Source organism: Chinchilla lanigera, unplaced genomic scaffold, assembly GCF_000276665.1.
Source record: "Chinchilla lanigera isolate Chin_1 unplaced genomic scaffold, ChiLan1.0 scaffold00013, whole genome shotgun sequence".
Taxonomy (NCBI): domain Eukaryota; kingdom Metazoa; phylum Chordata; class Mammalia; order Rodentia; family Chinchillidae; genus Chinchilla; species Chinchilla lanigera.
Window position 1 is genome coordinate 17284892 of NW_004955414.1, and position 17981 is coordinate 17302872.

The 17981-nt window shown below is 34.3% G+C and overlaps 1 protein-coding gene across 2 annotated transcripts in view; it reads left to right on the top strand.

The window, feature by feature from the left end:
- Pgm2l1 (phosphoglucomutase 2-like 1) overlaps window positions 1-17981 on the top strand; it is a 69224-nt gene that overhangs the window by 43905 nt on the left and 7338 nt on the right. For both annotated transcript variants that reach the window (XM_005379916.2, XM_005379917.2), the window contains exons 3-13: window positions 992-1098; window positions 1925-2009; window positions 6123-6206; window positions 7866-8059; window positions 11737-11926; window positions 12237-12334; window positions 13244-13424; window positions 15044-15137; window positions 15413-15542; window positions 15768-15957; window positions 16853-16986. In XM_005379916.2, coding sequence (XP_005379973.1) covers window positions 992-1098; window positions 1925-2009; window positions 6123-6206; window positions 7866-8059; window positions 11737-11926; window positions 12237-12334; window positions 13244-13424; window positions 15044-15137; window positions 15413-15542; window positions 15768-15957; window positions 16853-16986 — 1487 coding nt within the window. The remainder of the gene's footprint in view (window positions 1-991; window positions 1099-1924; window positions 2010-6122; window positions 6207-7865; window positions 8060-11736; window positions 11927-12236; window positions 12335-13243; window positions 13425-15043; window positions 15138-15412; window positions 15543-15767; window positions 15958-16852; window positions 16987-17981) is intronic.

A 17981-nucleotide genomic window follows, 5' to 3' on the forward strand; every position in this document is an offset into this window, starting at 1 on the left:
AATTACACTTGAATGACTCATGCCCTGGAAGTGACTGGGGCCTTGTTTGATGCTGCTTCATCCTTAATAGTGCCTCCCATTAGAGTAGATCTTCAGTAAGTCAGAATAACTTAGTTCTAGTTACATGAATGTCCTTGGGTATTTTATTACTTTGAGCTTTACATGGACATTCCTATTCTGTGTCCTCATTTTTAAAGGAAATATTAAAAGACAGAAAAAAATAATACTTGCATTTGTTTCTTGTCAGGGTGTGATAAGGATTAAATTTCCCATCTCATTTTGCAGAAGTAATTCTAAATAACTGTAACACTATGAACTGTTATTTTTAGAAGTGAAAATACTTATTAAAGTTAGAAAATCATTCCCAAGATAGTTTTATCATTTTTATGTTTTCAAATACTTCTTTTTATTTTGTGTCACCTTTGACTACAAATTTTCATAGTCTATGCTTTTTTTTTTTTTTTTGACTTGTGAGATTTTAAAACTAAGGAATTATAAATAGTACCACCATCTTAAGAAGGGTTCCAGTGAAATACTATGTTGCTGATTAACCATGTTTGTGTCCTAAGTAGATCAGATCTCTTGGTTAGCTTCAATCTTAGGATTTAGCAAGAGTTGGAATTCTGCTCTCTGGAGCCTCAAAACAAGAAACAATTTCTTTTGGTTCTTCTAACAATTTTTTTTTTTTTAGTTTACTGACTCTTACATCTCATCTTTTTTCCTCTCATATTTTATTTATTGTATGGGTTTAATGGTTACCAAGTTGATGCTTCTGTATTATTAAAATGTGTCCGAATATTCAGGAAATATTTATCATCTCATGTTTGTGGATTGCATAGTATTGCTCCCATATTAGCAAACGTGAGCGCAAAGGCAGAAGCCAGTTCCTGAGAGCCCATAAACTGAATACAAAACATAAAGAGATTTTAACTATTATAAAATGCAAGTATTCATCAGGAAATAGCTGATCTTTTGTGTTTATTTGCTTCAGGGGATGTACAAATACCTTGAGAGATGTTTCTCAGACTTTAAGCAGAGAGGCCTTGTTGTCGGGTATGACACTCGTGGTCAAGTAACCAGCAGTTGTAGCAGCCAGAGGTACAGTATTAATTGTTTTAAAAATTAAATTGGATTAGAATAAAACATTATAATTTTTTTTTTTTGCCAGTAGTAGTATTTCTGAAGCAGGAGACTACCAAATAAAAATGTATTAACATGGTAGTGTTTATTTTAGAGCTGAAACAGAAAAAAAGTATATCAAAGATAAGCTTCAGATTTTACAAAAAGAAGTAAAATCTTAAAATATTTAGAGTTGACATTTAGAATGATATCATAGCTTATAAGTTTAATATATTGATAAAGGGACTGGATAAGAATAATTGTGTAGTTTATATTATCTCATTTTATCCTATTAAGATTTAATAAATTTATTATTTATTTTCATAAATAATCATGATATAGCAGTACTTTTTCAGGAAGTATACATGTTGCACTTATTTTATTTCATTTTCTACCATTCTGTTGCATTTTGCAGGTTTTATGTCTTAATAAACGAGCCATCAAAATATGATGACAGAAAAAGAAAAATTATAGCATCCATCAGTTCTGTTCATTGTTAAGGTCCATTTAGTTTAGGGGTGTGTGTGTGTGTGTGTGTGTGTGTGTGTGTTGCTAGGGATGAACCGAGAGCCTTGCACATGCTAACAGGTGCTCTACCACTAAGCTAACTTCCTTTTTTAATAAATATTATTTATTTAAATTTTTAAGTTTTAGCATAAAGTTTAAAAACTAAGTGATTATAAGAAATGGTTGTATTAAGCTATGTAAACTCAGATTAATTATATGAAATGTTTATTATGTGGAAGTTTTTTTTTAAAGCATGGTAAGCTAAGGACTAAGGGAAATCTTTTAAATCTTTTTTTAGGCTTGCTAAACTCACAGCTGCAGTCTTACTGGCTAAAGATGTTCCTGTGTACCTTTTTTCAAGATATGTTCCTACACCGTTTGTAGTAAGTGTGTTGTGTTAGTAATTGTTCAGTTTGATGCTCTTGACAAGATTTCTTAACTATAATTTAAATCCTTGTCACAGATGTAGTTCTGTATTAATGACATGAGGAACCAAACAAAGGAAAAATTTTTTGCTTTGAATTTATTTTCACTCTTTGAACCACCTAAGAATTTGATCTCAAAAAGGTGACAAGCCCACAGTTGCGTTGGGATATTTTAATGCTCTTCTTTCAGAAATTGATAAGACAGACAAAAATGATTAGCGAGATATGACCATACTGTTAACAGGTTTAATCTGTTGAGCATGTGTAAAGACCCTATATTCTGTGATGGTGGGATACACGTTGTTGTTAAGCAGAGTTACAAAGGAAGTCTCAACAAATGCTAGAGAACTGTTTATCATGCTATATTCTTAGATTCCAATGCAATAAGATTATAAATTAAACAGCCTGAAAAACCCCTCTTGTTTAGAATCTTAAAACACATTGATAAGTAATTTGTATTTACTCTTTTTTTTTTTTCCGGTACCGGGAATTGAACTTACGACCTCGCGCTTGCCAGGCAGGCACTGTGCTGCTGAGCTAAGTCCCCAGGCCCCTTAATTTATGGATTAAGGAAGATACAATTGAGGATGAGAAACTACAGATAGCCCTTTCTTTGAGTGGTAGTGCAAAGGGATAAAGGCAGCTGGGAAGCTAAAAATCCATGCAAGGTGATCTTCAGAGTCAATGAGAAAGATTATAAATGTTCCATGACCTTTAAAATATCTTGACAGAACATTAAAAACTCTCTTACTAGTGGTTGAAAATGTGAAGAAAGAGAAAAATAGTAAAAGTATTAAGTACATTACAATATAAACCATTAGAAACATTGAGTACTAAAGTTCTTTCTTGGGCTGGGGACATAACTCAGTGGCACAAGCGACTGCCTGGCAAGAACAAAGTTCTGAGTTCAATTCCTAGTACCCCCCCCCAAAAAAAAGTTTTCTTTGTTAAAAAGAAAACTAGCCAAGACTATGAAGTGTTTGCTTCTTGTCATGTAACTTTCAATGAGTCAGCATTTTTACTATGCCTTTGTAACTTATTATATACTTTTTGTAAGTTTGAATCAGCTTCCAATATTTCATCTTTTACTTCCTTTTTTTTCTTTTTTTTTCTTTTTTTTCTGTCTTTTTGAGACAGGGTCTTGCTGTGCAGTTCAGGCTGTCCTTCAGCTCATTTTGTAGCCTGGGCTGGTCTCAAACTCTCAATGATCCTCCTGCCTCAGCCTCCTGAGTGTTGGGGTTACAGGCATGCGCCACCACGCCGGGCTCATCCTTTACTTTCATTATACTGAAATATCTCTGAGAGATACTTAATGTGAAGTTTTGCTAATATCACTTCCTCTTAGACTTTTTCAACCTTTTCATCACAACCCCATTCTTCATTTCATCCAAATGTTTGTCTTCTTCGCGTCCCTCAGGTTGCATATCTAAAGTCTTTTGAATGGTGACAGTGCTGGTGTTCCCAAATGGGTTGTCTATAACTCATTTATGTTCAGTGTAATTTTCTTTTCACCATTATCACTTTTTAAAAATTTCTTTGCTACATTTTGATCTTTGTCAGCCAATTCCCGCTTTCAATTATCCATTTTTCTAAAATGTCACATGGGTTTACCACTGGGAGATAAGGAGACAGCACAGCCACCTGTCTGTGTAAGAGCTGACTAATAATACACAGTGGCCAACCATTGAGAGACTTTAAAAGAATGACATAATGGGTCACTGACTATGATAGATCCATTATACATGTAATAATTTGTGGACTGAAGAGCTGGCAACCACATTTGTACTTGATACAATTATTCATGGTTAATGTTACCATGGTAACAGAATCTTGAAAATGTTAGGAGACTCATGCTATTTAACAAAAATGTGGCAATAGAAATTTTTGTATATTGGAACTGTGCAATGCAAGGACTGTTTGCATTTAAAACTGAACAATATGAAAACAGTAGCAAAAATTTTGGGATAGAACTGAGCAATACTTAAAGGGAAGTTTATAGCTTTACTGAATATATTAGAGAGAAAGATTAGAAAACAGTGAGCTAAGCTTTAACTTAATTTGTTCATGCTAAAACAGATAAAATCTAAATTAAGAAAATAATGAAATCATAAAAAAGATAAGAAAAAAATCAAGTAAAAGAATATAAAAAAGATACAAAAACAAAGTAAACAAAAAAATCAAGTAAACAGAAAATAAAAAAGATACAAAAACAAAGTTAGGTTTCTGAAGGACTAAGAAAATAAATGGCCCTGGAAAAGGTAGTCAAGAAACAAGGAAGGCACAAATAAAAAAGTTAAAAGGAGGGCATAATAAATAGAGATTTTAAAAACCACAGTATTCTGAACAACATAACGCAAATAAATGTACAACTCAGATGAATTTGCCAGTTTCCTAGAAGAGTACTTGATGCATCAAAACTGATAAGAAATTTTAAAAATCCAAATAGACCTGTTGTCATTAAATAAGTTGAATTAGTATTTTTTCAGAAAATACTCTCAAATTTAAAATACCAGGTCTAGGTGATTTTATAGGCTAGTTTTACCAAATATTTAAGGAATAATAATGTCTCTATAAGCTATTCTAGTCATTTATTGGAAATATATTGAAGGAATTCCCAAAATATTAGCCCTAACAGATGATAGACACCAAGGAAGATTCCAGAAGTCTAGACCATCTCTATAAGATTCTTCCATAGAGTTGCCAGTTCCAGCTATCATTCCCGCTATGTTGACTTTTCTCTCTTATGCAGATAGATTTACTCTAACTGGTAGGGAAGATACTTTTAGTAATCCTAGATTCATACCCTATTATCACTGTCACTTCCAAGTCAAAGGCAGTCTGCTTGCCTAACTGTAGCTGGAATATCTAGGAGAAAGATTCTAATCAGGCTTGGTTTATGAGACAGTTTCTATTCAAGGGAGTAATAGGTTACTGTGGTCAGAACTGGGTCACGTTCATACCCCTCACCATTGTCAGGAGAGAAGTTAGGTGGAATGGTAGAAGCTGGAAAAGAAACGTCCTAAGGGCACAAATAATAATTGCTACAGAAAAAAAGGAAATTCAACCTGAGAATTAAATGTAGAAGGTGTGACCATTTATATAGCAGAAACCACAAAGTATACATAAAAATCCTCAAACTGGAAAGCAAGAAACCTACATTCTACCTGTGAATTCTATGAGACAACCTCATTGTAAAATGTGATAGATTAAATGTTTTCTAAATTTACTTTTAACTTCAATATTTTATGATGGTATTTTCCACTCATATCTCCAAGGTTTGATGGAGTGGCTGCCTGTCTTAGTTACTTGTCTGGTTCCTGAGACAAAATGCCCAACACCCAAAGTTAAAGGAGAAAAGGTTCATTTGGCTTACAGTTCATAGAGGTTTCAGTCCACAGTCAGCTGGCTCCAAGGCAAGGTAGCATGGCAGAAGAGCATCACAGAGGATAAACAGTCCATGGCAAAGCAGAGCAGGCAGAAGGCAGCAGGCAGCATGCAAGTGGCAAGCGACAGCCCTCTTTCTGTTCCTTATATTCCATCCAGGCTCCTCCCCCAACTCCCACTTAGGGCGGGTAACACTCATACCCAGTGTGGGGTACCCTTAATCCTACCCACAACCATGCCACACCAGTCAGTGGGCTAATTTAGTAATCACACACCCTTGATTCCAGTATCACACACTTAATCTCAGCTTCATACACACTGGAGATCCAGCCACATCTGAAAATCCCCACCTTTGACAGCAAGAGGGTTTGGGGGGCATCTAGACACAAACCATAACACTGGCATATAGTAGGTATTCATTAAATATTGTTAAATGAGCCAAAGTATGACAGATATTTCTAAGACTAAGTTAAAGGAGATTGGGGAAAAGCCATTTGATCTAATAATTGGATGATTTATGAATCCCATATTTAGAAGTGGACCCCACCCACAAAGCTGGAGTCTGTGAGACTGTGGGTGATTTATACCATAATGTCTTTTCCTTTTATTTAATCAAAGTTATTTTCGTGTCAAATGTGCGAGTAGCTGGGAAGCAGAATGGAATTATGATGTTGTAATTGTTTTCAGCCATATGCAGTCCAAGAGCTCAAAGCAGTAGCAGGCGTGATGATTACTGCATCTCACAACCCCAAGGAAGACAATGGATACAAGGTAAATGTTGCAGTCCTGACCTTTGCTTATTTCATAGTTCTCATTTTGTTTCAGTAATATGTGGTACAAGCTAAACATCGGGCACAGAAAGATAAAAGCATTGAGGCTGGCCCTCACAGCATTTGTATCACTAAAGGCCCTTACTACTTCTCAACATGTACAATTACAGAGGTGCCTTCATTGGTCTTTTTACTTCTAATTGCCCTTGATTTCTCCATCCCACCCAAAATCTGTCCTGCCATTTCAGAAATACAGTTGCATTATACCAAGAATGTAAAGAATGCATGGGGAATATATAGGAACAGAGTCAAAGCAATGACACTTGATCTTATTTTCCCCTCCCTCTCACTTTCTGCCCTGGTTCCCCATTGGCCACAGGATCCATTTGCTGTGCCAGATTGTATGGCAAGAAGCAGAGTGGAGAAGGGCGAAAAGTGACTCAGGAAGTGTTACCGGGTAACTCCTTAAAGTGGCTGGTCAAATAAACATTACGGGGTTTTGGGTTACCCCCTTGTCCTTCTGGAGTTAAGAGTTCAGGTTTTTCTCATTTTGAACACAAACTGAATGCAATAAGCCCAAAGCAGTGGCAAATTTTATTTGAAAAAGTAGAAGTTCCTGGAGGTGGTGGTACACACCTGTAATCCCAGCACTCGGAAGGCTGAGACAGCAAGATTGCCATGAATTTAAGGCCAGCATGGGCTACATAGTTAGTTTAAGGCCAGCCTGAACTACACAGTGAGGCCTTCTGTCAAAAAAAAAGTAAAAGTGAAAAGTGAGGGAGAAACTGGCTCTACCGAGCAAGCTTGGGCCAAGTAAAAGAGGAAAAAGCAAGATAAAAGTACACCACGGAGAAAACAGGGCAGGCTATCATGAACATAATATGAACACAATAGCAAGCTCTTCTTGACATCTGTCCTTTTATACTGTTCAAATCTCAAGGAAACTCATGAGAACTTCTACATATGGATCCTTAGAAGCGGTGCAGGGATCCCACACCTCAGGCTGATGTTGTGTCTAGGCCATCCTATTGAAAACCTGCTTAAGTTCTTGTGAGAAGTCCACATGCAAAGCTTTGGAACTATTCTATGCATATGTTCTGGGATCTCATAATTAATTTCTTTTGTACCATATAACACAACTTTATAATGTTGAGTTTAATAATATAAAGTTTTGTGGGATATCCTGTAGTTTCTTAGATTATTTTAATATATAGTTGTAAGTCCAAGAATATGATTGGACACTATGGTATATGCATATTATAATAATGTCTGCTTATATTGTCTTGTATTGTTATTAAAAAAAATTTTTTTAGACAGAGTCTCACTCTGTAGTTCAGACTGGACTTGAACTTATGTAATTCAGGCTGGCCTCAAACTCATGGTGATCCTCCTGCCTCAGCCTCCCAAGTGCTGGGATTACAGGCATGCACCACTACCCCCACCTAAAGTAAATTCTAAAAAAAGAAATAATGTGACTTTTTGATAAATCCTCATGGAATCATTGCCATCAATATCTTTTTGTATTTATTAGTCTCATGTTGAATTTTTTTATGTGATTAACCTAATATGTTTTTTCATAAAACCAAAGATCTCTACTGTAGCTAAGAAAAGTTCTGATAAGCATTTCAATTAATTATAATTATATTTACCTGTCATCTAGGTTTATTGGGAGACTGGGGCTCAGATCACATCTCCTCATGATAAAGAAATTTTGAAATGTATAGAAGAATGCGTGGAACCCTGGAATGGTTCCTGGAATGATAATTTAGTGGACACCAGTCCATTGAAGAGAGATCCTCTGCAGGACATTTGCAAGAGATACATGGAAGATCTGAAAAAGATCTGTTTTTACAGGTATTCAAGTTGAAATATACAATAATATTGTTAGAAGTTAACAAGTGAGGGAAGAAAGTGATTTTAAAAGTGTTGTCTGTTCATTATATTTAAATTATAGCTAGATAGTATTCATAATAGCCAAAAAGTAGAAGTGACCCAAATATATATCACCTGGTGAATAGATAAATAAAATGTGATATATCCATAAAATGAACTATTATTTAGCAGTAAATTTTTAGAAATGAAGTACTGATGCATACCACAATGTGGATTAACCTTGAAAACATTACGCTAAGGAAGGAAGCTATTCACAAAGAACCACATATTGTATATGGTTCATTTATGTGAAATGTCCACAGTAGGAAAATCTGTAGAGATAAGAGGTAAACAGAAAATTTCACTAGTGGTTGCCTGTGATTGGGAAGAATCAGAGAGTTGGAGAGGGGAGCAATAGTGTGCAGTGTGTTTTTTAGGAATAATGAGAATGTTTTAAATTTGATTGTGGAAAAGGTTGAACAGCCTGTGAATATAGGGAAAGCCCCACTGAATTGTGACTTTTATAGTAAATGAACTATATTTCAATACAGCTATTAGATTATATCTAAGTATATGTAAAAATTCCTGTATATAAGATCAGGGCATTTCCTTTAAGATTTTATTTTTCCTTAACTATTCCCATAATGACTTGTTTAACTAACCCATCAATAGCTAACACTGTTGCTAGAAAGAATCACCATTTTACTGAGTGTATTTTTCCTATCCTACAAAACAGATTTTAGCTTTTTCTCTAGTTTATTTTCAAAAGTACACCCATCAAGCTGTCAGTTGTTTGCTTTTCTTCCAGAATGAGAAGTAAGCTATCAGACAATAATACTAGCTAAAGCAGAATGTATCAAGATGAATGTATAATCACACAGAGATTTCAAGTGACTTTAAATTTGATTATATTTTCCTAATGGGTTGCATCCTAAGGATAAAGAGCCACAAACCTCAAGTTGCCTATGGTAGCACTACTGTTAATAGTAATATCAATAGTTTTATAGGTAAATATGGCTATCTATATGCATACACATATATTATAAAACAAGTGTGTGGTTATCTAAAACTGTAATTTTGAATTTGAAATGTTAGTATGAACTCATGACTTACTTACTTTTCCCTAAAATACTAATTCTGTTACTAACATGTGTACCTCTAAAGCATAGGTTGTGGTTTCTGAATAACATTTTTCACTAAAGGGAACCAGAGCCCCCTGAAAAAATTAATGAATCCAAGACTAGGGCAGAAAATGTATTCCTGGGCTTTGTCTGTGTGTCTCTCTTTCTTTCACCCAGGCAAGCTCTCCCATCCCCTCTTGTTCTCCCATCTTCTCTCCTTGTCTGTCTCTCCCTCCCTCCTTCTCTGCCTCCTGCTCTCTTTTCTTCTGTCTTCTTCCCTCCTTCTTTCCCTCCCTCCTTCCATCTTAGTCTTCTTTTCCCTTTCCCTGTCCCCTCTCTGCCATAACGTAAGAAAGCTGTCAAAGATAGTGAGAGATACTTACTTGGGTCATATCAAAGGGATACAGGAATATACCTGAAGAGACTCTTGCTAACTAAACATTGGACAGTTGAGCATCAAAAAGAATAATCACTGTAATGAATTAAGACATTAAACATAAGAAGCCCATGGCTTATCATAATTCTATCAAAGTACTTCATTGATCACTGTAGGGGGTTGTTAGACTGATAATTATTCATTTTGAAATTTTATAAATGCTGAATTTTCATTTTGTAGATTGATAAATGCCTGAATCTTTCTCTTAATTTGCCCTTCCTATATGAACTGAATTTCAAAGTTAATTGAATAATTGCTGAAAGATAAATATTTTTTTAAAAAATTTAATAAATGCAGAAGGAGTAATATAATTGAAACGTGATTATATGTGATCTCTAATAAATAATGTATCTAAGCAATTATCATGAAGGGCTGTTAAGACTCAGAGGTAAAAAGATGATGGGAAATTTTATGATGGATAGATTAGGATAACAAAACACTGATGAATCTTAATTTAATACCATTAAGAGTAGGATTAGCATTCTGTGCCTCCCCTTGTGACTCAGTAGAAAACATACAATACCTATTCTTGCCTAAAGATTTGTAATTGAACCTAATCCTATTACCTTTAGATTCAATTACCCATTTATCAAAAAAAAAAGAGTTAGAGGAACATTCTAATACCAAAAGCATATAATCTGCATACCTAAAATATAGAATTCTCTAGCACAAATGGTTTCATTTCTAAGAAGGAAGGGAAAAATATTTGTAGAGTAAAAAAGAGACATCAGAGCCAAAACAACCAGATGTTATAGATCTTATTCAGGTCCCGATTCATGTAAACCATCTGTTAAAAGTGTTTCTAAAACATTTGAACACAGATAGGGTATTAGACAACATTAAGAAATTATTGCTGGATATGGTGGCCCATGCCTGTAATCTCAGCACTTGGGAGACTGAGACAGGAGGATCACGGAGAGTTCAAGACCAGCCTGGGCTACATAGGGAGTTCAAGGCCAGCCTGAATTATACAACAAGACCCTGACTCAAAAAACAAAAACAAAAAGTTATTATTAACTTTTTGACAAAGGTATTATAATTATTTTTAAATACTAAAACATTTTATGTAAAACATTATGATATCTTGAATAAATGAAATTAGATAGAATGTTGACAAATGTTGAAGCAAGGTGATGAAAATGGGTATTAAGTATTATATGTGTATTTTGAAATTTTTTCATATTTTAAAATTTTATTGTTAATTTTATATTAGTACCTTTATTACATAGAGAAGTTAGTAAATGGTAGATAAGGATGTAGAAAGTTTTGCTGTGAGCTGGGCGTGGTGGCACTTGCGTATAATCCCAGCACTTAGGAGGTTGAGGCAGGAGGATCGCTTTGAGTTCAAGGCCAGCCTAAACTGCATAGTGACACCCTGTCTCAAAAAGACAAAAATAAATAAATAAATGAATAAAATAAAAGATTCCCCCCTAATTCCCCCCTCAGAAAGAGGGGATATAGATGTGTAGCACTCCCTGTATTCAATCCCCAGTACTGCAAAAGAAAAAGATATTAAGCACTTTGGAACCTAAGATAGATGTAAAAAGAACGAATGAAGAAAGGGATTTGCAGAAAACAAGAAATACCAATTAGGAAGTTTTTGTGATGGTTCTGGTAAGAAATACAATGGAAGTTTAGTTAGGGCAATGGCACAGCATATGTAGAGAAATGATCCAGGTTAAGAAGCTGAACCACAGCTGGATGTATTCGGTGCACATCTGTAATCCCAGCTCTTGGGAGGCTGAGTCAGGAAGATCACAATTTGAGTCCTGCCTAGGCAGCTTCAGGGGTAGAATGCCCCTGAGTTTGTTTCCTAGTTCCCCCTCAGAAGGAGAAGGGGGAGAAGGGAAGAAGGGGAGGGGAAGGGGAGCAGGAGGGGGAGGGGAGGAAAGAAGGAAGAACCATATGTTGTTGAACCATAATGGGAGAATATAGTTAACTTAATCTTTTGAAATTTAAGTTTATACAGCATGGTTTTAAAAAATATCATAGAGCTATGCTGAAGACTTTAATCACTTTTTCCAGAATTTAGGTTTTTAATTGTATCACAGGTAGCATATTTTATGACATTGATTGAATAGTGATTTTATTTTGCTTTACAGGGAATTAAACTCAAAGACTCCCTTGAAATTTGTGCATACATCCTTTCACGGGGTTGGACATGACTACGTGCAGTTGGCTTTTCAAGCATTTGGTTTTAAGCCTCCAATTCCAGTACCAGAGCAAAAAGATCCTGATCCAGACTTTTCTACTGTTAAATGCCCAAATCCTGAAGAAGGAGAATCTGTGCTGGTATTTTTTTTTTTAATATTTAAACTATATTAGTTTATTAAACCATCACAATAGATAGTACTTACTTACAATTGAATTATTTACAAAAGCAGAAATGACTGTAGGTTTTATCTTTTAAATTGTATTGGTACTATAGGTTTTTGGTTGAAATTTTTGTGATGGGTATCCCTACTTCTAGGCTTATTATTTTAAATTTAGCCAAATTGTAGGCCTTTTAAAATTCATACTAACATAGTTCTTATATTGAGGAATATTAAGATTGAATTGAGGTTCTTCAGTACAATCTAGCTTTTTGGGGTCACTGTTTCAGGAACTTTCTCTGAGACTGGCAGAAAGAGAAGATGCACGGGTAGTTCTTGCCACAGATCCTGATGCAGACCGACTGGCAGTGGCAGAACTTCAAGAGAAGTAAGTGGAACCTGTTGTCTGATGAAAAGCTTGAGCTTCAAGGGGCTGCGGGTGCAGCTCAGTGGTAAAGCACCTGACTAGCGCAGCACTATAAGGCCCTGTTTGTAACCCCCAACACTGAGATAAATAGAAGCTGGAGCTTTTAAAAGCAGTTTTTTACTATAAGTCTTACAGGATTATTAAAAGTAGTAAAGGCCGGGGATATAGCTCAGCAGCACAAGCGCCTGCCTGGCAAGCACAGCATCCTGAGTTTGATTCCCGGTATCAAGAAAAAAAAAAAGCCTCACTCAAAAGTAGTAAAGATGTTAGAAAAAAAACATAGATCTTATATGAGCTTACTATTCAGAAATAATCGCCTAAGTTGATATTTCAACATTTTTTCCTTTTTCCTAATTAAATAAAGATGCATTTATTTTTATAAAACTATAATCATGTTATATGTAGTTTTATATCTTTATTGTTTTCTATTTCAGTTGTACTCTAAGCATTTTCCCTCTCCTTATTATGTTTTTTGAAAATATTAATTTTAAAAACAGCATAATATTCTAACATTACTTTATCAGTATAAATCATTTCCTAATCTTGGTCCTAGCTAATATGCTATATATTTTTGCTATTACAATGTGATGAGTGTCCTTACATAAAGATGTAAACATTTATTATAATTTTTGTCTCATTAAGTAAGAGAATAAAAGTAACATTGTAATAAGTTTTCCAAAAAACATTACAACCATTTCTACCCTTAAAGGTCATCCCTGCCAATTAGAAAAGAAGTAGTATTTTCTGAAAAGTCTCGTGTAAAATGGTTTGGTCTTCCCTATTCAAATGATGGTAACTTATATGTCTTAGGTCAAGAAGTCTTAATGGGAAGCTAGAAAGGTATTGACTGAATTTTCACTCTCTTTACAGTGGTCACTGGAAAGTTTTCACAGGGAATGAGCTGGCAGCTTTGTTTGGATGGTGGATGTTTGATTGCTGGAAAAAAAGTAAATCAACAACTGCTGATGTGAAGAATGTTTATATGTTAGCCACCACTGTCTCTTCTAAAATTTTGAAGGCAATTGCACTTGAAGAAGGATTTCATTTTGAAGTAAGGATATTATCTGTGTGGTACTTTTCTAAACCTATACATACTTATAGGCTAAACACATCTTTCTGCTCAGGCTGATTTCCATTGATTTCATTTATAATTCCCTCACTTTTCGTAATTCTGTTTATACTTGCTTACTATTTTTGATAATTTAAACACCTGAGCCAAATTCACTTCATATGTGAGTTTTGAACTGAGATATTCTTTAAAAATTACATCAACATCTGGGCATGGTGGTGCACGCCTATAATCCCAGCACTTGGGAGGCTAAAGCAGGAAGATCGCTGCGAGTTCAAGTCCAGCCAGGGCTACAAAGTGAGTTCAAAGCCATACTGAACTGCATAGTGAAATTCTATCTCAAAAAAGACAGAAAAAAAATTACATCAAAAATTACTAGTCCTTATGACAATATCTGGTTTTTAGGCTGGGAAAATCTGGCTCCTGATGACCTCATCTCCAAAAGCCTGAAGATGTCATCCCTTTGTTTAAATTTTTTAAACAAATAGGCTTCTAAATTGCAAATTAAGATCTAGTGAGTCTACATCCAAAGTCAAGTAGACTCTTAGCCCAGATAAGTAACCTCAAAGAAGCTCAGGCAGTTAAGCTGACATTTTTGCAACTACTTGGGCTAATTAATGCCAGTTAAGTTGCTTTTTCTGTCCCATCTTTGCCAGATATCACAGGGTCACTCCTGGGCATTTTTCTTGAGCTATATTCAAGCTACAGATTTTAATACTAGTTGACTGAGTAAAAGAAAGTTGTACTTGTCTTTATTAAACACAGAGTTCAATCTTAGACTCTCAAAACAAAATGTTTTGAGAAAAATGAAAGAAAACATAAGATATTAAATTTATTCAAGCCTAATAACAATAATGTCAATGTTTTCCTTATTTATATCTATAGCAAGAAAATATAAGCACAAAAGAAAAAAAACATAGTTCTTAAAAGCCAATATATTATAAAATTACTTTTTGTTGTTGATAGTACATGGCTTGGCCTTTTATTTTTATTTCTTGGTGAGGGAATAGAAAAGTAAATTAGGAAACTGCAGGGCACGTCTTTAAAATGAATAGTAGTTCATCAAATGAAAAATCCTCACATCTAATTACTAAGAAAGGCCTGAGTAACTATTTTGGTGGCATTAGGCCACAATGTTTTGGAAAGGTTCACTTGGTTCAAGCATCACCAAAAACATAGTGGCTTTTGATTACCTGAGGAGACTAGATCATAGGCAGTTTAAATTAGTGGTTATAATATAGTTTAAAGAACAGTTTTGAGAAGCAGTGTAATTGAACCCTGCCTCCAACTCTTACACACAGCACCTTGGGCAAATTTACTTCAACCCTGAGCCACTGTTTTGGCAACAGTTTGTGAGTATTAGAAAAGATGATGTAAAGCACCTGTTATAGTACTTCAGCCATAATAGATGATAAGTAGTAGGTCATCAACAGTGCCAGTGTGTGAATTTACAGCACTTTATTACTGATTGCTCTGTCATTATACACCCTTTGTGGACCAAAGATCAAAACAGAAGATCATTACATGATTGTTATATGCCTTTAGTGATAAGTTTTTCTCTAACACATGGTTATGACAGAGTGGCTTCCTCTGCATTTCAGGAAACATTACCAGGTTTTAAATGGATTGGAAGTAGGATAAAAAACCTCCTGGAAAATGGGAAAGAGGTCCTGTTTGCATTCGAAGAGTCTATTGGTATGTAGTACATATTAAATTTTTTAAAATTTAATTGAGAGCATTTTTTAGGTTTTCTATTTTGAGTTGTAAAAACTGCAGAGAACTCAGAAATATGTAGTGCATTTCTCATCAAAAAGAAAAAGAACCTATAGGCTTCCTGAATATGTTCAGTATTGATGGGTTTCATCTACTTCTAGGCTCTTATATTCATTTGTTCTTCTGAGTAAATATAAAACTTCTAAAATTGTAGGCCTAGATTTTTCCCTTTTCTAAAGAGACTTTTTAATCCTCAGGTTTTCTGTGTGGAACTTCAGTGTTGGACAAAGACGGAGTGAGTGCAGCTGTTGTTGTTGCTGAGATGGCATCTTATCTGGAAACCATGAATGTAACGCTGAATGAGCAACTGATGAAGGTTTATGAAAAGTAAGTTCTACTATATACATACTCGATCAATCTTTTTTGTTGTTGTTGTTTTGTTTTGGTCTTACCCTTAGTTTTCTACATTTATTTTTTGACAATTAGTTCATCTTTTTTTAAAAAAAGGTATTAAATTGAATTAGGGACTACCATTTTCTACAAAATATTGTAAAATTGGCTTTCTAAAGAGTTATCTGAAGTCTGACTTTAGCACTTTAAATCTTTGTGCAGATATGGTTACCATATGTCAAAAACTTCATATTTCTTATGTTATGATCCACCCACGATCAAAAATATATTTGAAAGGCTTCGCAATTTTGGTTCTCCAAAGGAATATCCAAAATTTTGTGAAGCATTTGCTATACTGCATATACGGGATGTTACCACTGGATATGACACCAGCCAGCCTAATAAGAAATCAGTAAGTACCTATTGTTTTTTCAAAGAATGAAGAAAATTTAATGGCCAAAAACCTAGAGGTAGGACAGGTTTCATTTGAGGCTCAATCCAATTTCCTTGTGTTTACTAGTTTATTATAAAGGTTATAATTTAGGAACAACCAGAAGAAAGAAATGTATAGGTAAAGGTAGTAGGTGTGAGGGAAGAGTAGGAACTTCCATGCCCATGTGTTCTAGATTTTGGCAGTAATATTGACTTCACAGGATTGTTGAAGCCCAGAGGTGATGAATGTATGTAATCCAATGCCTGGATTATTATAAGGGTTCAAATATGTGATATGTTTATAAATTATTATAGGTAATCTTTATGTTTCATAATTTTTATAATCTAAATAAAATTTTTGTTTATTTTTTGGTGCTGGGAATTGAACCCAGGGCCTTTGCACTGAACTATCTGTAGCCCTTTTAAATTTATTTTATTTTGAGATAGAGCTCACTAAGTTTCCCAGGCTGAGCCCAAAGTTATGATGCTCCATCCTCAGCCTCCAGTAGTGCTGGGATAATATATGATGCCACCACACTTGCCTTACCATAAGTTTTTATTGTGGTTAAAAACATATAATTTACTGTTTTATCCATTTTTAAGTGTACAGTTCACTAGTGATAAATATATTCATATTGTACAGCAGATCTTTTAAGCTTTTTCATTTCACTAAACTGAACTTTTTTACTCATATTAAACAACCACTTCCAATTCCCATCCCCCTAAACCCTGGCAACCACTATTCCAATTTCTATTTCTATTTCTATGAATTAGACTACTCAGATACCTCAGAGAAGTAGACTATATATTTTACATTTCTGAAAAAATGAGTACAATGCCATGTGTAATTAAGCTGTTATTATAATTTTGCATAGGTGCTGCCTGTGAGTAAAAATAGCCAAATGATTACATTTACTTTTCAAAATGGTTGTGTTGCTACTCTTCGGACAAGTGGGACAGAACCAAAGATAAAGTATTATGCAGAGATGTGTGCACCACCTGACCAAAGGTAAGAGCAGATTTATATATATATTTATAAATATTATAATTTATAAATATATGTGATATAAATTTATAAATATATATTATTTATATATTTTTTATATATGCTATGCTTATATATAACTCACATAAGATACAATTCACTCATTTAAAATGTACAATACATTGGTTTTCAATACCTAGTTTGTATAGCCATCACTACAATCAATTTTTAACATTTTTGTCACCCCAAAACAAGTCCATACCCATTAGAAAGCATTTCCCATCTCCTTCAAAGCATTAAGTAACCACTAGTATACTATCTTTCTTTGTAGATTTGTTTATTCTAGACATTTCTTATAAATATATCATATGATGTATAGTCCTTTGTAACTGGCATAGTTTACTTAGCATAATGTTTTTTATATTCATTTCTGCTTCATTCTTTTTTTAAAATTTTATCTTTATTGTCTCAAAATATTCCATTGCATGGATATACCATCCTTTTAATCTATTTATCCGTCAGTGGACATTCAGATTATTTACATTTTTTGGTTTTTACATTATGAACATTTGTGAAGAAGTATTTATGTGTGGACATATATGTTTTCATTTTTTAGATAAATAGCTATAGATACATATCTAGGAGTGGAATTGCTGGGCCATATAATAACTCATATGATAAAATGTTTAACTTTTCGAGGTCCTTCCAGATTATTTCCAAAGAAGCTGCATCAATTGGAAATTAAATTTCTATTCTTGAAAAGACTTACTGAGCTTGAACTATTTATTATATGATGAGCATAAAGAAATAAACAGCAGCTGGACTGGAAATGCCGCTCAGTGCTAGAGCACTTACTTAGTGTTCCTGAGGTTCTGGGTTTGATCCTCAGCACTGAAGAAATGACTAGCAATGATTTGTGTTTATTGCCAAATATTTCTTTTCTGTGTCTAATATAGTTTGACATAATCTTTTTAGTTTATTTCTTGAGTATAAATTGTGACAAAGTTAATTCATCACAA